The 25311-nt window shown below is 42.9% G+C and overlaps 1 protein-coding gene across 1 annotated transcript in view; it reads left to right on the forward strand.

Annotated features, from left to right (window-relative positions):
* Nucleotides 1–23730, forward strand: part of TMCC3 (transmembrane and coiled-coil domain family 3) — a 351112-nt gene extending 327382 nt beyond the window's left edge. Inside the window, exon 4 of the mRNA XM_073900520.1 lies at nucleotides 23049–23730. Within this exon, the coding sequence (XP_073756621.1) occupies nucleotides 23049–23066 (18 nt within the window). The 3' untranslated portion in view covers nucleotides 23067–23730. The remainder of the gene's footprint in view (nucleotides 1–23048) is intronic.
* The last annotated feature ends 1581 nt before the right edge of the window (nucleotides 23731–25311 follow it).

The raw sequence follows: 25311 nt of genomic DNA on the forward strand, positions 1-25311 counted from the left end.
TGTCCACAGAAAAACTTGTTTATGAGTGTTCATTGCAGTATTATTCATAATAGCCCAAAAAAATTATAACAGCCCAAATTTTCATCAGCTGATGAATGGACAAATGAAATGCAGTATATCCTTACAATGGAATACTATCCAACCATAAAAAGGAACGAAGTATTGATAAATGGTACAGTGTGGATGAACCTGGAGAAGATTAGCCTAAGGGAAAGAAGCCAGATACAAAAGGCCACATATTATATGATTCCGTTTATAGAAAATGTCCAGAATGGGCAAATCCGTAAAGACAGAATGTTGATTAGTGGTTTCTGGGGATTGGAGGGAAGGGAAAATGGGGTGTGATTGCTGATAGATATGGGAGTTCTTCAAATTGAGGAAAATGTTTTGGAATTAGATAGTGGTGCTGGTTGTACAACTTTGTGACTACACTAAAGACCATGGAATTGTGCACTTTAAAAGGATGAATTTTATGGTATATGAATTATATCTCGATGATAAAAGTAACCTGTGTGGTATGGTCCCAGTTTTGTTTAAAATACTGTTTTTGATACAAATCTTGTGCAACTTCTGAAAATCTCACTGCCTTCTTTCTCTTTGTTGACTGGTGCGTGACGCTAAGTGGTCTCTTCACTTCCAGACTCTGTTGAAATGTCACACACCATGAGACACAGGATCTGGTTTCCCGTGCTACGAGGCTGTTTGATGTAACCTAGAAGTTGCAGAAAGTTAGTTCCACATGGGTGAAGCCTGATCAATAGGAATGAGGTGACAGAAAGGAGTGAGCAGTAATTTCCCGTATTTCTCCATTCCTTGGGCTACTCCGATGTGCAAACCTTTGCGAACCTCCCAGAGTCCCTCCCGCCATGTGAACACATCTGCCGAGTGGCATGCTGGGACTCTATCGTGGCTTGTCATGAAGTGGTGGCCAGCATGATAAGACCTCACAGGGAAATACTTTAGATCTCCCCTTGCCTCGCTCTTGTTCCCTTTTCTCTTCACCCTGCAACCCTTCCAAATAAAGTGTCAGTACTTCAATACTTGTTTCTGCTTTTCAGAGCACTCAGGCTAAGAAAAATGCATAAAAAATACATTAAAAAGCTAGAGTTTATCTTTGTGTATGGTGTAAGGAAATGGTCCAGTTTCATTCTTCTGCATGTGGCTGTCCAATTCTCCTGACACCATTTGTTGAAGGGACTGTCCCTTTTCCATTGGATATTCTTTCCTGCTTTGTCAAAGCCTTAGTTGAGCATTGAGTTGAGAGTCCATTTCTGGGTTCTCTATTCTGTTCCATTGATCTATGTGTCGGTTTTTGTGCCAGTACCATACTGTCTTGCTGATGACAGCTCTGTAATAGAGCTGGAAGTCTGGCATTGTGATGCCACCGGCTTTGGTTTTCATTTTCAACATTCCTCTGGCTATTCGGGGTCTTTTCTTGTTCCATACAAATTTTAGGATTATTTGTCTAGCTCTGTGAAAAAAGTTGATGGCATTTTGATAGGGATTGCACTGAATGTGTAGATTGCTCTAGGTAGCATAGACATTTTAACAATATTTGTTCTTCCAATCGATGAGCATGGAATGTTTTTCCATTTCCTTGTGTCTTCCTCAATTTCTTTCATAAGTGTTAGGTTTATTCCTAGGTATCTTGTGGTTTTTGGTGCAATTGTAAATGGGATTGACTCCTTAATTTATCTTTCTTCTGTCTCATTGTTAATGTATAGAAATGTAGCACAAAGATAAACTCAAAATGGATGAAAGACCTAAATGTGAGACAGGAATCCATCAAAATCCTAGAGGAGAACACAAGCAACCTCTTTGACCTCAGCCACAGCAACTTCTTGCTAGACATGTCTCCAGAGGTAAGGGAAGCAAGGGCAAAAATGAACTATTGGGACTTCATCAAGATAAAAAGCTTTTGCACAGCAAAGGAAAGAGTCAACAAGACTAAAAGACAACCGACAGAATGGGGGAAGATATTTGTAAATGACATATCAGATAAAGGGCTAGTATCCAAGATCTATAAAGAACTTTTCAAACTCAACACCCCTTGGGGACAAATAATCCAGTCAAGAAATGGGCAGAAGACACGAACAGACATTTCTCCAAAGAAGACATACAAATGACCGACAGACACATGAGAAAATGCTCTGCATTGCTCGGCATCAGGGAAATCCAAATCAAAACCTCAATGAGATACCACTTCACACCAGTCAGAATGGCTAAAATTAACAAGTCAGGAAACAACAAATGTTGGTGTGGATATGGGGAAAGGGGAACCCTCCTACACTGTTGGTGGGAATGCAATCCAGCCCCTCTGGAAACCAGTATAGAAGTTCCTCAAGGAGTTAAAAATAGAGCTACCCTACGATCCAGCAATTGCTCTATTAGGTATTTACCCCAAAGATACAAATGTAGTGATCTGAAGGGGCACATGCACCACAATGTTTATAGCAGCAATGTCCACAATAGCCAAACTATGGAAAGAGCCAAGATGTCCATCAACAGACAAATGGATAAAGAAGATGTGATATGTATGTATGTATATATATACATATATATATATATGTATATATATACACACGATGGAATATTACTCAGCCATCAGAAAGGATGAATACTTACCACTTACACCAAGGTGGATGGGACTGGAAGGTACTATGCTGAGTGCAATAAGTCAATCAGAGAAAGACAATTATCATATGGTTTCACTCATATGTGGAACATAAGAAGCAGCACAGAGGATCATAGGGGAAGGGAGGGAAAACTGAACGGGAAGTCATCAGAGAGGGAGACAAACCATGAGAGATTCTTAACTATAGGAAACAAACTGAGGGTTGCTGGGGGGGGGATGGGTAATGGGTGATGGGCATTAAGGAGGGCACGTGATGTGATGAGCACTGGGTGTTAAACACAACCGATGAATTATTGAACTCTACATCTGAAACTAGGGATGTACTATATGTTGGCTAATTGAATTTAAAAAGATCTTGAATGAAGCTTTTTTTTTTTTTTAAGTAGGCTCCATACCCAATGTGGGACTTGAATTCATGACCCTGAGACCAGGAGTCACACCCTCTACCAGTAGAGCCAGCCAACCGCCCCTCTTTTTTATTTTAAGTTTATTTATTTAAGTAATCTCTACACTTAATGTGGGGCTTGAACTCACGACCCCAAGATCAAGAGTCACATGCTCCTCCACCTCAGCCTGCCAGGCACCCCTTGAATGAAACTTTCTAATATCAGTAGTGGTAAATGGGAATGGAGTGGCTTTTATTTTCTTCTTTACTTTTTGGTGTGATCCAAAGTTTCAGTAATGAACATGTTTTTCACAATTAGAAAAATAAAATAAAAACAAACCCCACAAAGCAACTGGGTTTGGCATACTTCCTCTAAGAGAATCCTTTTTACTTATCTGGAAATTAGCCATCTAATTAATCTCTTGGTTTACTATCTTTTGGCACTTGTGGAGGGTAGGTAAAATTCATTCATTTATGCATCCAACAAGTATATTTTGAGTGCCTACCATATGTCAGGCACTGTTCTAGGAACATGGGATCTATCGGTGGACCAGACAAACATCCTTATTCTCAGACAGCTTATATTCTAATGGGGCCAGCCAGACAATACCTGAACAAATAAGAAAATACATGTCAGTTTTGGTAAGTGCTTTAAAGAATAAAGCTGGTTTGGGCACCTGGGTGGCTCAGTCGTTAAGCGTCTGCCTTCGGCTCAGGTCATGATCCCAGGGTCCTGGGATCGAGTCCCGCTTCGGGCTCCCTGCTCCTCAGGGAGCCTGCTTCTCCCTCTTCCACTCCCCCCTGCTTGTGTTCCTTCTCTTGCTGTGTCTCTCTCTGTCAAATAAGTAAATAAAATCTTTAAAAAAATAAAAAAAATAAAGAATAAAGCTGGTTAGAGGGATGGTGAACAATGGAGGTGGGGGTGTGTGGTACTTTCGTTAGGAACTGCTGCTCTAAAAGTGACATTTGAGTAAGGAACAGGATGAAGTAGAGGAGATAGACAGGTGGACTTTTGGAGGGGGAAGATTCTAGGCAGAAAGAATAGCAAACACAAAGGTCCTGATGCTGGACAGTGCTTGGCATGTTTGAGTGGGAGTGTCAGTGTCTTGACTGAGAAACAGCAAGGAGGTCAGTGTGATGGGCAGAGATGGTAGCAGAGGAGGTCAGAGTGGTGGCAGGAGGTAGGGCTTCGTAGGACTTGATAAGGACTTTGGATTTGACTGTAAATGAGACAGGAAGCCATTGGAGGCTTTAGAATTTCTTGGATAAAATTTATCATTCTCACCATTTTTAAGTATACACTTCAGTGGGATTAAGTACACTCATACTGTTGTGAAACCATCATTACTATTCATCTCTAGCACATTTTCATCATCCCAAATTGAAACTTTGTACCCATTAAGTAAAAACTTTCCATTATGTTTCCCCCCAGTCCCTGGTAACCATTGTTCTACTTCCTGTCTCTGAGTTTGACTAGTCTAGCTACCTCCTATAAGTGGAATCCTACAATATTTGTCCTGTATATCTGGCTTATTTCACTAGGCATAATGTCCTTAGGGTTCATTCTTGTTGTAGCATGGGTCAGAATTTCACTGGAGGGCTTTGCGGGAAGAGATGGTAGGCAACAAAGGTGGAAAAACAAAGACCACTTATAAGACTGTTGTAATCATCTAGATGAGAAAATCCTTTCTGGACTGAGGTGGTAGTGGCAGAGATGATGAGATATTTCAGAATCAAGCTATTTTGAAGGCAGGGCTACCCAGATTTGCTGATTGACTGGATGTCAGGTATGAGAAAGGGTACAGGTGAGGATGACCCAAGGAGTTGTGCCTGACAACAGGTAGCATGGAGTAGTGATTAACAGAAATGGCCAAGAATGCAGGTGAAGTAGGATTTGGTGGTGGTGGTGGTAGTGTGTGTGTGTGTGTGTGTGTGTGTGAGGGAGAGAGAGAGAGAGAGAGAGAGAGAGAGAGAGAAAACTTAATTCTGAACATACCAAGTTTGGAATGATTCTTAGGCCTCCAAGTAGAGCTACAGAATAGACAATGGATATAGAAATCTAAAGGTCAAGGGAGAGGAGAGAAAAGTTAGGGCTAGAGATACATAGGTTGGTGTCATCAGCTCATAAAAGCCCTGGATCTGGAAAAGATCCTTTGGGACCTGAGAACAAATCTAGACAAGAAGAGGCCTAAGGATGGAGGCCTGGGGCCCTCTGTTGCTCAGAGGCCAGATCGATAAAGACAGAGATGGCCCAACAAATGAGACTGAGAGGGAAGGGACAGTCCATTAAGAACACAACCATGAGAGAGAGGGTCAGTGAAGAGAATATTTCAGGAAAAGGGAGTCACAAGCAAGGTGAGATTTCCAATGGGGAAGTCTTCTGGGACCTTATCAAGAGTGGTTATTCATTACTATTCCACATTCCTCGTGAACCCCTTTTGGGAGCTTTCCTTTATCCTCCTACAGCATCTTCGAAGAGAGTTGAAGAGGGTGAGAAAGTGTTCTAAATCTAATGAATGCCACTTCCAAGGGTCCTCCCACCTTGTACCCAGTTTGAGTCGCTTGAGACCTTGCTGCTGAAGTCAGCGGTTGCATTGATTCCTTTCGACTAGGTCACTTAGGCTCTCCTTGGGCTTCGCATCACCCTGTGGCTCACAGACTGTCCAGTGTGTTTAGAGCTTGTCCTTGTGGCCCGTGCCCTGGGTTTGGGGGTTTATCTCCTCGCTTTGTCAAGTTTGACTTCCTCCAACTCTGTCTTCTTGGCTATTCACATCCATTAAATGTTTTCTCCTCTCTTGCCTCTGACCACATGTCTTCTCATCATTTAAATTGTAGTTTTACCTTCATCTCCATTTCCTGCCACACACTGTCAACCTGGAAAATGTCTATTAGTCATTCTGTGAAAATGTTTGAATGTCTACTGTACAGAACCCTGTCAAAGATGCTACACACTATACCAATAATTTTGACACAGTCTTTGTCTTCAACTTCCTTCCAAGGTAATTTGGGAGAGGAAAAAATTAACATGTAAAATGAGAGGTAATAAAACTAGACAATAAATCATGTTTTCTAAACATTGCCATCAATTCATATTGATACCAAATGAGAGTCAGGGAAGATGGTAGTTGAGCTGGGACATTGAAAGTTGAGAAGGATTTGAGTAGTAGGAAGGAAAGGGGTGGGCAACCCCAGAGGAGGGAACATAAGTAAAGCCTTGATGACAGCAAGGTGCAAGGAAAGGTAGATTCGATCCGTGTTGTGGAGTAGGAAGCAAGAGGTGCAAGGAATTTAATGATGGGTGCTCAAGAGTTTTTGAATAATGTAAAAGCAGCACTGAGAAGAACAGCTTGGGAGCTTTGGTCAGCACAAAGAGTTAGGAGACAAGGGGACCAGTGAAAGGACTAGTGTGGTGGTCCAGCTCTGACAGGATAAGAGCCTGGGTTTTGAACTGGTGTAGATCGAGAGCACCTCTTTCCTCAGAGCTCCAGCAGCCCATTTCTCACGGGCCGGGATTTGGTCATGAGCTCATCCCTGAATAAATCTCCATGGCCATGGATATGTGGTGATCTGACTGGCTAGGCTCTGGAGCTGGAGGTGGGGCCAGCTCCACCCAAGCAGGGTCTGAGAGAGGGGTGGTTCCAGAGGAAAATCAAGATGGTGTTTCCAGAAGGGAGGGAAGGTGCTGAAAATTTAAAACCCGTCTTCTTCACCTTCTTCCACTCATTCTTCCCCCTACCACAGGCGAATCCACACTCCACTGAAACTGTTCTCACCAAGATCTCTCCTAGTTTACGAAGCCGAAAGACCTTCCCAGGCTGCTGAAAGATCTTTTGTATCTGACTTCTCGGCTGCATTTGACACTGTTCTGCCCTCTAAATATTAGTATTTTCCAAGGTCCATTTTCAGCTCAGTTTCCTCCTACTCTCCCATTTTCTCCTTCCTTGGTTCCCTTGGAAGAATGAGGACGCTCTCTCCCACCATCTTGGATATGCCTCTATTGATGCACATTGTCCACTGTATTGTGATTATCTGTGTGTTCATCATGTATCTTTGTAGCTCCAGCTCCTGGCAGTAGGGGTAGAGTTAATGACTAGAAATGGGGTATACAAGCAACAGGGTGAACAAAAAGACAAAGACAATGTCAAGATTTTGAGCCTACACCTCACTAACAGAAATAAGGAAGTCAGTTTTGGAGAAAAGAGAGTGAATCTGAGTTTAGAAGTGTGTCAGGGATGGTGGGCCCGCCAAACAGAAACAAACAGAATGGAGACCATTGAAGATACTGTGCCAGGAGCCGTCCACTGCAAGTTTCATGAGAGTAGAGACCTTGTCTGTCTTGTTCTAGCTTCTAGAACATGGCACAGCTTAAGTGCTTAATACACATTTATTGAGTTACCGAAGTAACCAGTGAAGCCATGTTGAGTGACGGAGATTTCTAGGACTGGGCACAGAGCCAGGCCTGGCCCGGGGGAAGCATTGAATGGAAGGGATGAAGACAAGATGCACCCAAGACATCCCCTAGCAGCAGACACATGTCCACCAAACAAGGAGGGAGGCCATTCTTTCCTTTTTTCCATCAGGAAAGAAACCTTTCTTAGATGCCTTCTATCCGATTTCCCTGCATTCCATTGCCTGGAATCAGGTCACATGTCCACGCTCGGCTGCAAGAGAGGTTGAGGAAGTAAATGCATTCATGGCATTTTCAGACCCTATAAAGACTCCATAGTTTGATTTGGATGACCAGGAGGAAAAGGGGAGGTGCAGAGATGCCTAAAGGATTTGATCTGCCTCCCAGAGAGAAGGGAAAATTTAAATGAGGAGGAGGAGGAGGTACAGAGTTTTTAAAAATACAGACCCACTTTGGGGACATTCTTGCAGGTTCAAAGGATTCTTCCAAATTACTTCTTCTACTCTAGTAGACAATGTGCAAATGACCTGGGGGAAGAGACAGCTCCTCTCCCAGCCCCTGCTATTTACATCCTTCCCGTCAGCAGCATCAGGGACTTCGTTGGAACACTTAAAGTAACACAGGGATGTTTGTTTTCATCCAGGTCAGGGAGAAAGTTGAATTTAAATACTTCCAGTTTGGAGCAGTGGTGCCCTACAGGGGAGTTGACTTAGAGATTTGCCAGATGGGTCAGGCCTGTTTGCAGTCTTGAAAAGGCCTGAAATCCCAGCCCCGACACAAAGCTGCAGGGAGTAGAGAATACAGGCTTCCCCTCCCCAAAACAGCATCAAGTAAAATGTTACCGCAAAAGAATTCATTTTCCTATTCCTTATCCCAGCTTTGCAGTTGGGCCTAGACTCTTGTTCCTGGGGGACCTGTTACAGCTGTGGAAGATGGGAAAAGGAGAAGAGCCAATGACGTTTTAATGCTGTATTTATGAACTGAAGGAGACTATGCTAATAGCTAAAAAAAGAAAAAGTGCTGGCAGCAGGAAGTAAGCAGGAGAACTGCTGGCCTGGCTCAGGCTGGGGAGAAGCCACTCTAGATTGACAGCAGGGCAGGAAAGGCTTATGACAGAGGCAGGGAAGGGAGAGACAAGCAGCCAAGGTCAAGGGCAAGAGGGACTTTCACTCACGTATATGTGGATTCTTGAAGAAAGAAAAAAAAGCCGAACTCATAGAAACAGAAAGTAGAGTGGACGTTACCTGGGGCTTTTTGGGGGCGGGGGTAGGGGGGACTGGGTAAAAGGTACAAACTTCCAGGCATGAGATTAGCAAGTTCTGGGGGCTCTAATGCGCAGCATGGCGACCACGGCAAACAATACTGTAGTATATGCTTGAAAGTTGCTAAAAGAGTAGATCTTAAATTTTCTCACCATACACACAAAAAAAGTAATTATGGAATGGGATGGGGGTTGCTAGCTACTGCTATGGTCGATCATTTTGCAGTATATTACTGAATCAAATCGACGCGTTGTACACCTTCAACTTACACAGTGTTGTATATCAGTTCTACCTCAGGAAAGCTGGGGGGAAGAAAAGACGGCCTTCACAACATCAGGATTATGGGGGAAATGTCTGCAAAACGCAGCAGTCCCGCCATGATAGCATTTTTGGAGCCCTGACTGTGCCTGGCCCTGTTCGAAGTTTTTACGTGTATAATTTCTCTTACTCAGGAGGTAGTGTTACGTCTCTTCTGTTACAGATAAAGAAACAGAAGCAGAAGCAGAGAGAGGTTAGGAAGTCACTGGCTCCAGGTTTCCTAGTTACCAGAGGGGGGAAGGCAGGGTGGGAAGGAAGGCTGTCTGACTCATATTAGCACTTGTGAGCCGCTCTGCTCCAGTGCTTGCAGCTTGGTGACTAGGCTTTCCTATCACCTGACAGAGATTTGGCTGGTCACCCCGGGGGGGTCGCTGAATTCTAGTGGAGAAATGAACATCCCCAGGGCTGGTTTGCCCCCCTTGCTTACGGAGGGCAGATCGGGAAGTGGGTGCCTCCTTCCACACTAGGTGCAGAGTTAGGGCTCACATGCGGGATCCCACTTGACGGGCGTTTGTATACGGAGCGGGGAGAGGGGCTCGATGTTGTGCTCAGGGACCCGGGCCCTGGGGCCACACTGCTCGGACCGAATTCTGGCTCTGCTCTCCTTAATTTTGTACCCTGAGTGAATTCCTTAAGCAGCTGTTCTGTGGTTTCCCATAGTGCTGCTGTGAAGATGGACTATATCTAGCTATATGTATTTTATATAGATAAAATGATATATATTTTAGATATTGTATATTTATTATTTTAAACATATATTAAATGTAGAGATTTTACATACAAAATCTATTTACATATAGATATAATTATATTAAAATTATATTTTATATATGTTTATATATATAAAAGTTCAGAACAGGGCCTTATTGTTTGTAAGTGCAATATTAAGTATTAGCTTTTGGGACACCTGGGTTGGCTCAGTCGTTAAGCGTTGCCTTCGGCTTGGGTCATAATCCCAGGGTCCTGAGATCAAGCCCTGAGTCAGGCTCTCTATTCATCGGGGAGCCCGCTTCTCCCTCTCCCTGTGCCTGCTACTCTGCCTACTTGTGCTCTCTCTCTCTGTCAAATGAATAAATAAAATCTTTTTTTAAAAAAATAAGTATTAGCTTTTGTTATCAGTGGGTCCTTCTTTCTTACTCTGAAGGGACCAACATTGTGGAGGAAGTCTGGAAGTTCCTGCACGACCCGAGGACTCTACTTTTCTGAGCCCCTGAACCATTTCTTCAGCAGAGCGGTGTGACCGCCATACTGTTACACAATGGATCGGACTAAGTGACTCTGAGAGTTAGTTGGTTTGTGTCTCTGGCAGAGGTGCTAATGGTAAAAGTGTAGACACAGGATTCTCTCTGGTAACTTCTCCTATGAATTCATTTTTAGAAATTAGTTCTTCAAGATGGTGACTTGCCAGGTATCATTCACATTCCAGGCCTGGCTTCAATATGAACATTTCCTCCAAGCTTTCCTGATTCTTGCTTGGAAACAAATTTTCCTTATTCGGGGCTTTATCCTTACATCTCCTGTGGCACCGATCATCATTTTAAAGGAAGCTTTGAACATTTTTAGATATCCTTTTAGGTTTATGGAGGTATACTTTGGGTACAGTTAAAACTCATCCTTTTTAAGTAGGCAGTTCTGAGTTTTGACAAACACAGTTGCCACCAGCAGCAGAGTCACATGGGGGAACAAATCCAGTGCCACAGAATTCCCTTGTAAGGAGTCGAATATAATTTCTTTTGTAGTCAACCCCTCCCACAACCGCCAGCCCTAGGCAGTCAGGGATCTGTTTTCTGTCACTGAAGTTTTGCCTCTCCCAGAATGTCATAGATTCAGAATCGTCTAGTGGGTAGCCCTGTGAGTTAGAATTCTTTCACGCAGCGTAATGCCTGAGATCCATCAGAGTTGGTGTGGACTCCTGTTCTGTGCTGAATGGAGTAGTAGTGTTCTGTCGTGTGGATGTGTCACAGCTCATTTATTCATTTGCTTGTTGAAGGACATCTAAGTTCTTCCAGTTTTTTATAAGCTAATGAGTAAAGCTGCTCGTCTGCAGACACGTTTTTGTGTGAATATGTTTTTCTTTCGAGTAACTCCTTGGAATGGGATTGCTGGATCACGTGGTCAGTGTAGGTTTAACTTGGTAGAAATCTGTCAAACTGTTCTCCAGAGTGGTTGTACCATTTGGCAAGCCTGTCCAGCAGAGAATTCCAGTTAATCTGCACCCTTGCCAGCACTTAACATTAGTCACCACCCTTCCTCCCTCCCCTCCCTCCCCCTCCTACTCCTGGTACCCCTCCCCTCCCCCCTCGCCTCCCCCTCTTCCTCTCCCCTTTCCCTTCTTTCCTTCACTGACACTGTACTAGGTGTGTCGGGGAGCAAACTTTGTTGAGGTATAATATACACACAGAAAAGTGCACACATCATGTGTCAAACTTGATGAATGTTTACAGAGTGAATGCACCCACGTAACCACCACTCAGATCAGAAACCAGAGCATTACCAGTACCCCAGAACCACCCCTGGGCCCTCTCTCCCAGTGTCATGGTCTGAATGTTTGTATCCCTCCCCCAAATTGATATGTTGAAATCCCAATTCTAAGGGGATGGCATTAAGAAGTGGGCCCTTTGGGAAGTGATCGGGTCATGAGGAGGGAGCCCTCATAAATGGGATGAATGCCCCTATAAGAAGAGATGCTAGAGAACTTGCCTCCTCTCCTTCTGCTCCATGCCGAAGGCAACCATATTCAGACTCCTATCACCATAGATTAGTTTTTGAACCCTCTAAAAACAAAATCATATGCTATGTAAGCCTTTGTGTAGCTTCTCTTGGTCAGTATTATGTTTGAGAGATGCATCCATACTGTCTCATGTAGTTGTAATTTTGTTTGTTTTCTTGCTGTAGAGTGTTCCACTGTACGAACATACCACAGTGTGTTTATATATTCTACTGTTGATGGTCATTTGGGTTGTCCCCAGTTTTTATCTGTTATGAATAGAATAATGCTTCTATGAACATTCTTGTTGATCTCTGGGAGGTACCCCAGACCATCCTCTGGTTCAACAGCACACTGGCAGGGCTCACAGAATTCGGAAAGAAAGCTGTTATATGCACAGTTATGATTTATTACAATGAAAGAATAGAGACTAAAATCAGCAATGGGATAAGGGTTACAGGGCAGAATCCAGGAGAGTTCTAGGTGGGAGCTAACGGTTGTCCTCTCCCAGCACTTACTTCTCTCAGCAATTATGGATAGCAATAGTCATGGAATATTGCCAACCAGGGGAGCCCACCCCAGCCTTTGTGTCCAGGGTTTTTTTGGGGGGGCTGGGGGATAAGTTATGTAGAATATGGTGACTGCCCATGTGGCTGTCCTTAGTCTATAGCTCTTCCAGAGGTCAAGCTGATACCAGGTGGCCCAAGGTCCTAACTATAAGTCATAAGTTCCTGGCATAGACATTCTGGTAGAGCCCAAAGCCCCCAGGAGAGCAAAGACACTCTTCTCAGGCAGGACATTCCAGGGGCTTAGAGGTTATGTCCCAGAAGCTGGTGAGGGACCCAACCTTTCTTGAGGCAAGGTTAATCCTTTACTGCACACTTATTTGTATGTGTCTGTTGGTGAACACATACAGCATTTCTGTTGGATGCGTACCTAAGACTAGAGTGTGTGTCATAGCTTAAGCACATGCTCCACGTAAGTAGTTATTATCAACACGGTTCCAAAGTGGCTGCATCGATCTACGGTTTCGGCAAGTATGAGAGTTTCAGGTGCACCGTGTCTTCTCTGACACTTGCTGTTACCGGATATTCATTTGATTTATTTTAGCCATTCTGGTGGGTGGGTGGTGAATTCTCACCATGCTTTGAATTCACGTGTCCCTGCAGAATAATGACGATGAGCATGTTTCTATGTGTTTATTAGTCATTTGGATATCCTCGGCACTTATGGTCAATTTCCTGTATTGTAATGTCCTTTTTTAAGATGTTTTATTTTTTTAAGTAATCTGTACACCCAACATGGAGCTTGAACCTACAACCCCGAGATCAAGAGTCGCACCCTCCACCGACTGAGCCAGCCAGGTGCCTCTCCTATATTGTAATTTAATTCGAGTCATTTCAGCAGTCTTATAAAGCTCCTGCCATGTGCCAGACCCTCTGTGAGGCAATGAGGAATGTGACAGGGAACAAAATGTAGTTCACGCCCTGCCCCCCACCCCCCGCCCACATGCACACACACAGAAGCAGCTCCTTGTGTATTGACATAGAAAGATCCCAGAGGGGCGCCTGGGTGGCTCAGTCGGTTAGGTGATCGACTCTCAGTTTTGGCTCAGGTCATGATCTCAGGGTCGTGGGATCAAGCACCATGTCAGGCTTTGCACTCAGCAAGGAGTCTCTTCTCTCCCTCTTCCTCTGCTCCCCACCCCTGCTGTCTCTCTCTCTCTCTCTCTCTCTCAAAATAAATAAATAAAATCTTTAAAAAAATGAAAGATCCCTGAGACATTCTAAGGGAAAAAAGGTACAGAAAAATGTGTATAGCATGCTACCATTTGTGTGAAATGACTGTAGAAGAAATGAATACACACATAATCTTGAATATGCATAAACATTTTCCAGGAGATAAACAGACACTATAATAGCTACTTGTAGAAGAAGAAAACTAAGTGAATGGGAAATGGTGGGAGGAGGGGAGACAGACTTTTCAGGTATACAGTTTTATACTCTGATTTGTGAGCAGTGTCAATTTTTTTACCTTTTAAAATCATTGTATAGAAATATTTAAGAAAAAACAAATATTGCTTGTGTTTGGTTTATAGTACAGTCGGAAATGGTTTATGGTCCAGTTGGGAGGGATTGTGGCAGAGTTATGGATGCTAGTGAGCTGAATCCTGTCAAGGGGAGAATTCAGGATTCCTTTGGGAAAATACACAAGGGCCACCTAATCCGTGATTTTTTGGAAGAAAAAAGTTCCCAAAGGAGTTCACATCTAAGTTGAGACTGAGGGGCCAGTGGGACCGAGTCTGGCAAAGGAAGTGCGAAGTGGAAAGGGTGCTGTTGATGGAGGCTCCATGCTGGGTCTGAAGGTGGGGTGCAGGGCTGTGGGCTCCAGGCTGGTCTGGTAGGGGGGAGGGTGGGGCGGAGGAGTGGCAACAGTCAACTGGGGCCACATCTTCACAGCTCTGTAGACTCTGGAGGCCTGGGGCTTGGGGAGCCTCTTTAGGGTGTTTAAGCAGGAGAATGACAACAACAGACCTGCATTTTATTATTTATTTATTTATTAAGATTTTATTTATTTATGTGCTTGCTTCGGCAGCACATATACTAAAATTTTATTTATTCATTTGACAGAGAGAGACATAGCAAGAGCAGGAACACAAGCAGGGGAAGTGGGAGAGGAAGAAGCAAACTCCCTGCTGAGCAGGGAGCCCGATGCGGGGCTCGATCCCAGGACCCCGGGATCACGACCTGAGCCGAAGGCAGACGCTTAACGACTGAGCCACCCAGGCGCCCCCAGACCTGCATTTTAGAAAGATCACTGTGGCTGCAAAGAGCACGGACGGTAGGACCACAGGCTGGAGAGGCAAACCCACTCACCCTGCTTCCGTCCACGGAAAAAAATAGCGCCTCCCTCAGAATTATTAGGAAAGTAGAATGGGAAAGTGCTTACAGGGCCAGTATCACAGTGCCTAACACAGAGTAAACTTTCAATGAATATTAGATATTATTATGATAGTATCCTGAGTTTGACTCCTTGTCACCATCCCGACCCTCCATTTCTAACGCCAACCGCCATCTTCTTTCACCTGGAGCTTTAGAGTGGCCGCTCACCAGCTCTGCCGGATGCCTTGCGTGCCCCCATCAGTCTGTTCTTTACAGTAGCCAGACTGATTCTTTCAACACATGATTCAATCACAGACAAAGCCTAATTTTCCTAGTAGGTGAAGAACTACAATAGGACTGACAACCGAGCAGGAAAACAGGCAATTCAAAGAAAAGAAATACTGTTGGCTTTAAACTATATGAATAGGGCGCCTGGGTGGCTCAGATGGTTAAGCGTCTGCCTTCGGCTCAGGTCATGATCCCAGGGTCCTGGGATCGAGTCCCGCGTCGGGCTCCCTGCTCCTTGGGAGGCTGCTTCTCCCTCTGCTTCTCTCTCTCTCTATCCCTCTGTTTCTCATGAATGAATAAATAAAATCTTTAAAAATAAATAAATAAACTATATGAATAATTGCTCAACTGCACTCATAATAAGAAAAGGGCAAATTAAAAGCATATTTTCACCTATCAGATTGGCGAAGACAAACAGCTTGATAATACCGTTTGCTAGTTGCAAGTAACATATTACCAGCAGGATGGTAACTCTTACAACTTTAATAAAAGGCAATTTGGTAATACCTACCAAAATACCAAAGCACAAGCCTTACATAGGATACGAAGATCCCCAGCAACCTGTTTGACCTAATTTCTTATAGCTCTTTGTCCTGGAACACTAAACTCAAGCTTCTCTGACAAAGTTACTATCACTGAACTTGCCAAAAATTCTGCCTCAAAGCTCTTCACATGCTACTCCCTCTGCCTGGAATGTTATTCCCTCCACCTGAAACTGCTCCCTCAGATAGCCAACTGCCCCCTCAGATAGCCAACTGCTCCCTCAGATAGCCAGCTGTTCCCTCAGATAGCCAGCTGTTCCCTCGGATAGCCAGCTGCTCCCTCGGATAGCAAACTGCTCCCTCAGATAGCCAGCTGCTCCCTCAGATAGCCAACTGCTCCCTCAGGTAGCCAGCTGCTCCCTCAGATAGCCAACTGTTCCCTCAGATAGCCAACTGCTCCCTCAGATAGCGAACTGCTCCCTCAGATAGCCAACTGCTCCCTCAGAGAGCCAGCTGCTCCCTCAGAGAGCCAGCTGCTCCCTCAGATAGCCAACTGGTTTAATCCCTCTCTTTGTGCGGCTCTCTGTTGAGCTGTTATCTCTTCAAAGAGGCCTTCTCATCTCTGTCTATTCCACTGTAATGCTCTTGCAGTTAGCTTTTGCTGAGTAACAAAACATACCCAAACCTACTGGCTTCAAACAACCGATGTTTATTATTTTTTTAACCATCCTGTGGTTTGGCTGGCAGTTCTTTTGACTAGGGCTGGCTTGACTGCAGCTGGATCATCTAGGTGACCGTATTCACATGTGTAAGATCTTAGGACAGCTGAAGTGGTTGAGAGAGTTAGGACTTGTGGACATGGTGGCAGAAATGTTCTCAGAGGCAAGAGAAAGCAAGTCCAGTATACAAGCACTTTTTAAGCTCTTACTTGCTCCACCTTTGGTAATGGCACATTGGCTAAAACATGTCCTATAGTTAAGCCAGAGTCATTGTGGGAGGGGAATATCTAAGGCATGATTGGGGACCCTTACTGCAATATTGGGCCATAGATTGTTCATAGCATTAATCACTGTTAGACATTATATTATGCATTTGTTTGTATATTAACTGTAGCCTTCTATGACAATAGAGTCTTCATGAAAGAAATGGCTTTGTTTTGTTCACTGTTTATCTCTCCAGCACTTAAAAGAAGTGCTTGGTATATTCTGGGCACTCAGTACATATTTATTGAATAACTGAATTAATGAATAGAGGGAGAGTTAGAAGGCTTTTGCAATTAAAAAAAAAGGGCTGGAGAGGTATTAAGTGGGAATGTAAACAAAATGTAGTGATTGCTTGTATGTGGGAGGTAGGAGAGAGAAGTCAAAGATATACCATGCTTCTGACATGGCCAGTATATTTATTAATAAATACCCTTAAAAGCAAATGACACAACTCCATCTTGAAAAGCCTAAGCAAAAGGGAAACCCATTGAGAAGATATTGAGGAAGATCAGATCATCGAAGGCTTCTATAACCAAATGGCGAAAGGGAGGGGGTGAAGTTGTGTCTTGCGAAAACTGTATCTGGCTTCAAACATGACCATGACTCTCTAATTCTCTTCACTGTATGTCTTTTTAGGTATTTGCTCTCACTGCCAATTGGTTCCCTAGGTTTCACAATGTAAGGACAAGTGCTTTTTCCTACTTTCAGTTATAAAGAATTCTATGGTAGAACTCTTACTCACCTATTCCTCCACCAGTCAGCTGTGGCCAGTGAGGTAGGGTATCATGAAAGGCCCAACTTAGGTCAGTCATCCACTGTGGACTAATAAGAGCAGGGGGATGGGACCATGAAGAACTTGGTAGTATAGCTGTAACCACGTGGTTGGTGTAAGAGGGAAAGAAGTTCACTAAAGAAGGGCCTGCCATTTACACGTACAGAGAGCACAGGAGATTTTGGATAAATATATGTGCACACTGAAAGAATATCTGATATTGGACTCTGAGGCAGAATCTGTGTCTGATTCATCCCTCACAGAAACTGTCTCTCTCTCTCACATGCACACTCTTCACTAAAAAAGAAATCTTATTGTCTTAGTACTTGTTTCCTTTTTTTTTTAAGATTTTACTTTTAAGTAATCTCTACACCCAACATGGGGCTCAAACTCACAACCCCAAGATCAAGAGTTGCACGTTCCACCAACTAAACCAGCCAGGCACCTCGTGCTTGTTCCTTAGTATACCACTTAAACATTCTTCTATAGGATTTTAATGGCAATAGTATTCTAAATTGTGGATATACCAGAATGCATTCTACTAATTTTCTATTGATAGACAGTTAGGTGGTTTCTAAGTTTTGTTTGTTTGTTTTGCCATTATAATATGTAATATTATGTACAAAGTTTGCGACTTCCCAAGACCATTCTCATTTCTGATAGCAACTGCAAGTTTGGGGGTCCAGAAGACCCCCGCTCTGAGCAGGTAGCCTGACGTGGGATCATGACCTGAGCCGAAGGCAGACGCTTAACCGACTGAGCCACCCAGGCGCCCCTAACTTGTATTTTATTAACCATTGACTAGATACCAAAAAATATTTACAAAGTAAAAAGAAGCCTTTTATTACCAAACACCCTTAGCTTACCACCAAGGGAAAAAAATAAACATTTTTGTTACCTTTAGAGCCCCTGCGTGCCTCCCTCCACCCTCCTCTGCCCTCCCTTCCCTCAGGGGAAACCACTATCCTGAGTTTATGTGTCTCATTACCTTGTTTTCAGTTTCACCACATATATGTTTCTCTAAACAACATATGAATGAGTTTTGCATGTTTCTAAACCTTATACAAGTGGAATCGTGCTGTATACATTATTCTGCAACTTGTTCCTGAGATCACCTATGTCAGCAGATGTAATTCACTCATCTCCACTGCTGTGTTTATGTCTCTGTTCCATTGTTGATTGACAGTTGGGATTGCTTTCTTGGTCTTACAGCGGGGATATGAACACGTGTACAAAGGTTTCTCTTGACTGCGTGCCCAGGAGTGAAATTGCTGAGTCATAAGATATGCACCACTTCAACCTATCAGATGTTCCAAAGTGGTCCTGCCAGCTTACCTTCCCACCAGTGGTGTAAAAGTGTTCCCATGACTTTGCATCCCCAGTGACGCTTGATAGTGTGTTTGTAACTTGATGAACCACCATGCTATTCAAAGAAAAATTAGAAACTTATGATAGGTATTGCTAAATTGCTCCTCAACAAGGTCTTACCAGTTTATACTCCCATTATTTATATTATATGAAAATCTGTTTCCTTATGCCTTAGCCAATGCTGAAACTATGATTTTTTAGTATTTGCCAAATGGTGGGGTGAGAAAGTTACTTAATTTGAGTTTGCATTCTTTGTTTACTAGAGAAATTGTATAGTTTTAATGTTTTTGATGTCCATATTTCTTGTGACACGAAATATCTTTTCATATAAAATTGTGTTTATAGCCCCAAGGTCAGGGGCATGAGAATAGAACCCCCTGAGTAATGAGAACTTTTCAGACAAAGAGTTAAGAGGCATGGTTCTGTGCAGCAGAAAAAAACACAAAATTAACTCTGGAGACTTTATTATTTCAATTTTCCTATGGCTCTTTCACCCTAATTGAAAGGAAATTAGAGATACTAGATTTCAACAAACTATCAAATTAAATTTTCTTTTCACTGTATGAAACTTATAAATCATATAGTGCAGAATTAGAAAGATATTTAAAAATAGCATTTACATAATTGGATTTGATATGAGTACATCTACAAATAATCTAGACCCATCCATTTTCTCCAATGATCCCAAAATAATATCCACATTATTTTTTATGTTTTATAATGAAACAAGTGAAACCACAGGAAGATAAATGATCTTTGCAAGGTCACAGCAGGTCAATATCAAGGTCAAGGGTAAAATTAATTTTCAGTCCATCATTATGGCCCAAACTCTTCCAACCCCCTGCATTTTTTTTTTTTTTACTTATTAGGAATTTAAGTGCTTTGAAGATGAAAGACTTTAGCCAAAGAATTGTTAGTTAAAAAAGAAAACAAAAACATTAGCATTGAGGGTTTCTAAAGTGTGGAAAGCTAAGTGTTTTAATGCTAAAATCCTTGACATTTAAGAGGCTTAGGAGCCAAGCTTCCTGAAAGCCAACTAACATGCAAATTACAACAAATTATTTCTCTCAGGTCTTGGCACGCTTCTTTTTGGTGCTAGAAGTAGAGTGAGGTATTTGAGATTCAAACTCTTTGGAAACTTGTGTAAATTAGAGCTGTATTCTGTGTGGAAGAACATCCTTTTTCCTATTCCCTTCTCTAAGGAACTGGCTGGAATTTACAATCAATTTTGGGTCAGTATGGAGGGCTCAGCTGTGAGAAACATCCATGATGAGGTCTAGAACGTGCTAATGCAAAATATGGTGCCTAGGCTCATTGACTATTTTAAGCGGCAGAAATGTGAGAAACAGCCTGGGCAGGAAGGACTTTCTAACCTTCTCCAGAAGCAGGTCATAAAACCCTCATGTGGGAGGTGCCTTCCCCATCATCATAAGGAAAGGATCATCCTCGTCTCTGAGGACAAAGGGACACAGAGGAATCTGAATGAACAGCCTTTGCTAAGTCTCCCTCTGCTCATACCCTTTGTCTTGTCACACCTTTCCCCACTTACCACACTTCATCAAGCCTCGCGTGAAAACACTCTGGTTTAATCGCTTTGTTCAGTTTTCATTTCCTTATGAAGGCTCTTGTGTCATGTCAAACCTATTTAACTTATATTGGTATGCCTTTCTTTTGTTAATCTGTCTTGTTACAAGCCCCCCCCCCCCCCCCCCCACCCCTCTAAGAACTTTGAGGGGTACAGGAAAAAAAAAATGTTTTTCTTCCCCTCCATCTAACAGTTTCCTCAGGCTACCCTCCAAATGCTTCAGGTTTTAGTAGCTTGTGCCTCCTTCTGTCCTCCTTTCTCATAAGCTATTTAGATGTCATTTTAGTGCCAATAATCGATGAGTGACAATGAGAGGCAATGTCAAAGCTACCCCCAAAGTTAACATTTTGGAATCATGTTTGCTCTAAAACAACTTCCTGAACACCTTGAGAACTTGGTGAGGCAGGATGCGATGGGGAGTGTGTTTTTCTTCTTGCAAGGGCTTTAACTGTCACTCCTGAGGGATTAAACACTGTGCTGGTAGTGGCCTCTATCTTTTGTCCTCCCCCCAAAGCTAAAGGAGTTTGCAGGAGAAGGTAGGTCTGTGGTTATTCAGGGGCCCTTCCAATTCCATTCGATCATAGCCCATCTCCTCTGCCCTCATCTCAGGCTTAGGGTCTTGAGGGATTCAGGCTTCAGTCTAGAGTCAGAACGAAATCACCTAACTGGAAATCACCTTGAAAAGCTAAAAACAGGGAGGTAGTTAAAAGAAGTTTGGTGTAAAATAATCCTGGGATGGGAATCTGGCACTAGATTTCTTTCCTCCCTCCCTTCCCTCCCTTCCTTCCTTTGTTCCTTCTTCCTTCTTTATCTTTCCTTCCTTCCCGCCATTCACGAGTGTTTATTAAGCACCTCCTGTAGGCTCCTAGGCTTTGAGAATGTAGAAATGAAAAAGACAGTTAGGTTCCCTGACCCTGTGGAGCTTACAGTAGCTGGAGGTGGGGGAAGGTGGGGGGAGATGGTGGATTACTGATACCGTAAGTGCTCTTAGTAAAAATGATGTGATCAACTGAGAACGCCAACAGGAGGCCACTTTAGATAAGGCCGTCCCTAGGAAGATGATATTTGAGCTGAAATCCAAAGGATGAAAAAGAGCCAGCTAGGAAGGGGAGCTGAGGGAAGTTTGAGACAGTTCATACTGTTTATGCAGCCAAGTCCCGGAGGCGAAAAGGAGCTTGGTGTGTTTGAGGTGTTAAAAACAAGACAGTGGGTCCCAAATGGAGTCCCTTACAGTGAGCCCATGTCACCAAACCAAAACTTAACTGAATTACACTTTTGGCTGCTCCCAGAAACGGAATCTTGACCCAGTCAGTTAGGAATTAGCTGGCCAGCACTTGTGAGGTAATCTGCCCAACAGACCTGAAGGAAGGTGACCCCGCCATAACCAACCCACTTTTTACACTCCCTCTGCCTCTGAAAGTCTTTCATTTGGTTCAGCTCCTTGGAGCTCCTTTCTCTCTGCTAGATGGGATGCTGCCCGATTCAGGAATCCCTGAATAAAGCCAGTGAGTTCTTTAAAATGTACGCTGTTGAATTTTGTGTTTAACAGAGGGGAAGGAAGGAATATTGTGAGGAAAGCAGAATGATGGAGAAGCCGGGCAGGAAGGAGGAGCTAGACCATGTAGGGCTTTCGAGGCTACAGCCAGGAGTCCAGGTTGTGTTGGAAGTGATGGGAAACCCATTTCTAGCTCTGAAGCTAGCATGATCCAATGTATGGCTTCCAAAGCTCAATCTGGCCGTCCTCTGGAGAGTGGAAGCAGGGACCTTTGTTGGAAGGTCATGATTAGGAGTCGAGGGACAAGACAGTGGCCTTCATTATAGTGGTGGCAACGGAAATGAAAAGAAATAGATTTAAGATAGATCTTGGGTATAAATGTGATTAACTTGTTTCTACATTAACGGTGGGGGATGAGGGAAAAGGAGAAATCAAGGAGGACTCGTAGGGATTTGGGTTGGAGTATCTGTGTGGACAATGCTGTCATTTACTGAGACAGGAAAGACTGGAGGACAGGAGTTGTGCAAGACTTATTACCTTTGAAATATTTATCAGATCCTCAAGTGTCAAAGAAGCAGTTGCACACAGGAGCCTGAAATGCATGTGAGGTGTCTGGGGTGGGATATATACATTTGGGCAGTACCAACACGCAGAAGGCATTTAAAGCTGCCACGCTAGAAGACATCACTGGGATAAAGAGTGCCCAGGCTTTCATCCTGGATGTGCCGGCCTTTACAGGTCAGGAGAAACAGAGGAGCCGACAAAGCATTTGCTTAGTAAAGCGGGAGGAAATCCGGAAAACTAGAGAAATGTTTTAGCAAGTGGTCAACTGTGTTGTAGGCTTTAAGTTTGAGCACTTCTTGTGTGGCTTACAGTAAATTGCTTCATCTCTCTCTCTCTCTCTCTCTCAACTCAATTTCCTCGTCAGTAAAATATGGACAAAAATAGTACCACACTTAAAGTGTTGTTGGGAGTATTAAAAAAAAAACAAAACAACCCAATGTATGTAATGTTCTCTGTGTCTGGCATATAATAAATGATAAATGGTAGCTATTATTAGACTACTGCTGTTGAGTTCTGAAATCTAGAAGGGGAAGTCTGTGTCAGGGAGAATACATGTATTTAGTGAGAAAATTCTGAATAACAGATACCCAGTTTCTTCACATCTTGCAGATCATTCTTTCATGTTTCTTTTAGTCTTTGTGTCTTTTTAGCTCTTCTGGAGTCGGGGATTAAGATATGAGAATTTCTTCTTCTCTGGATAGTCAAAAGTTGCTATGACAACTGCCTGGAAATGCAAGTCCTGTGTTTTATTTATTTATCGAGGGTGATGGGCTACAGAAAGAGGGGAATGTGGTTGCCACAAACGTTACCTCACAACCTGTAGAAGGAGAACATGCAAGGACCGTGCTCTCCTGTGTACCATCTGTGTCCTTTATTATTTATGTGCGATTTCCTGTCTTCCTCTTTTTCCACAGAGTACTGGAGGTCCTTGACGATATCGAGACACATATGAGTTGAGGCAGTTTAACAAAGATACATCAAGAAGATCAAGTACGATTGGGAGGAGAAGTAATCTGTAACAAACCTACAAAAAAACTAAAGAAGAATCTAACTCCAAGTATTCTGGAAGTCAAAAAGGGAAAACATGATGGTTTAAGGAATTGTCAATCAAAAATCGGCTTCAAGGTCACAGGCAGGTTCACTGGGAGGGAGAAACTTTTCAACTGATGCATGTTGTTACTCTAATAATGGCTGAGACTTGCATTCCATTTGACAGTTTATAAAGCATTTTCATGCTTTACAGAAGCTGGGGTTGCAACAGTCTTTCTTTTTTCTTTTTTTTTGTTCCCAAACCGTACAACAGGTTAACACAGATAAAGAGAACTTGAGTCGTGAATTTTTATTACCAAAGTCTTGCTCTTTCTACTAAACAAGGAGGCAGCTTCCTTAATAGCAATTTTTAAAATCATGAAATATTAATATTTACAAAAGTACATAAAATTATTATACACATGGTAAGAAATAACTGCAAAACAAACATCCATATAGCCACCATAAAGCCAAGAAATAGAACACACCTGGAATTCTAGAACATTCTCAACATGTTTGGTCTCGAGACCCCCTTAAGCTTTTTAAAATTATTGAGGACCTCAGTGAGCTTATGCTTATATGACCTATATCTAGTAATATTTATATTATTAGAAATTAAAATTAAGAATTTACAAAAATATGTATTAAATCACTTTAATATAATAATAAAATTACTAAATCAAACTTTATGAAAATTAAATATTTGCCAAAGCAAAAAGAAGTTAGAAGAGTGACATTATTTCACTTTTTTTAAATCTTTTTAATTTAATTTTTAAAAAAGATTTTATTTGAGAGCGAGAGAGAGAGAGCGTGCACAGCAGGGGGAGCGGCAGACAGAGGGAGAAGCAGGCTCCCCATGGAGCAGGACCCTAGGATCCCAGGACCCTGGGATCATGACCTGAGCCGAAGGCAAATGTTCAACTGACTGAGCCACCCAGGTGCCCCCATGGGTAGTAGTTTTTAAAGGTTAGTTGCAGTGTGGAATCTGAAACCATACAGTACTCTGTTACATTAAAATCGGTTGGTCTAACTTGTTCTTTGAATGGTTCTGTCACCCATACGTGATTTTGTAATATTATGCACTGTTTATCTGGAAAATACTGGCTGAGTTATACAGATTCTCCAAATGTTAACGCATTTCATTATACAATACCCCCCAAATCACATTTATTAATATCGCTACCAATTTTACCACAGAAATCTTTAAATATTAGTATGGAGTCAAGCTCATTATGGTAGATACAAGTTTTCCAAATTTCAGTTTTCCCTTGAAAACTCAGATTTCATCATTGGTATCTAATATTGTCACTTGTTTTCCTTGAAGTGACTGGCTCACTTTATTTTTGAGAAAATGTCTCCCAAATACCCAAGTCTAAATAACAACTGTGTCAGCATTCTTTCAAGTAAAAATGGTGTTCTATAAAAACAGTGACAAGTTTAGCAATTCTTTTTTTTTTTTAAGATTTTATTTATTTGAGAGAGAGTGGGGTGAAGGACAGAGGGAGAAGCAGACTCCCCGATGAGCAGGGAGCCTGATGCAGGACTCGATCCTGGGACTCCAGGATCATGACCTGAGCCGAAGGCAGACACCCAACCGACCCAGCCACCCAGGCGCCCGAGTTTAGCAATTCATTTGCACAAGTGCTTTTTCCTTGAGGCAATCAGTGTGCTTAGGGTAGGCAGCAGAGTGCTTTCCGTTCTCCAGGGGTGGTCTCTGGACCAGCAGTATCAGTGTCACCTGGGAACAGGTTCGGAAATACCATTAATTGGGCCCCCTCCTGACCTACAGCCATCCAGGTGATTCCGATTCCCCCTAAAGTTTTGGAACCACTGCTTCAGGCTGACAGCACTGGTTCTCAGTCTTGCTCTCATATTAGAATCCCTTGGGTAGGGCGCCTGGGTGGCTCAGTTGGTTGGGTGACTGCCTTCGGCTCAGGTCATGATCCCAGAGACCCTGCATCGAGTCCCGCATGAGGCTCCCTGCTCAGTGGGGAGTCTGCTTCTCCCTCTGACCCCTCCCCCTCTTATGCTCTCTCTCTCTCTCTCAAATAAATAAAATAAAATCTTTAAAAAAAAAAAAAGAATCCCTTGGGTAGCTTAAACTCTCCCATGCCTAGTTACCCTTTATCATTTTTTTTAAAGATTTTA

Source organism: Callorhinus ursinus, unplaced genomic scaffold (genome assembly GCF_003265705.2).
Source record: "Callorhinus ursinus isolate GAN/ISIS: 27379988/994484 unplaced genomic scaffold, GSC_fseal_2.0 scaffold14, whole genome shotgun sequence".
NCBI classification, from domain to species: Eukaryota; Metazoa; Chordata; class Mammalia; order Carnivora; family Otariidae; genus Callorhinus; species Callorhinus ursinus.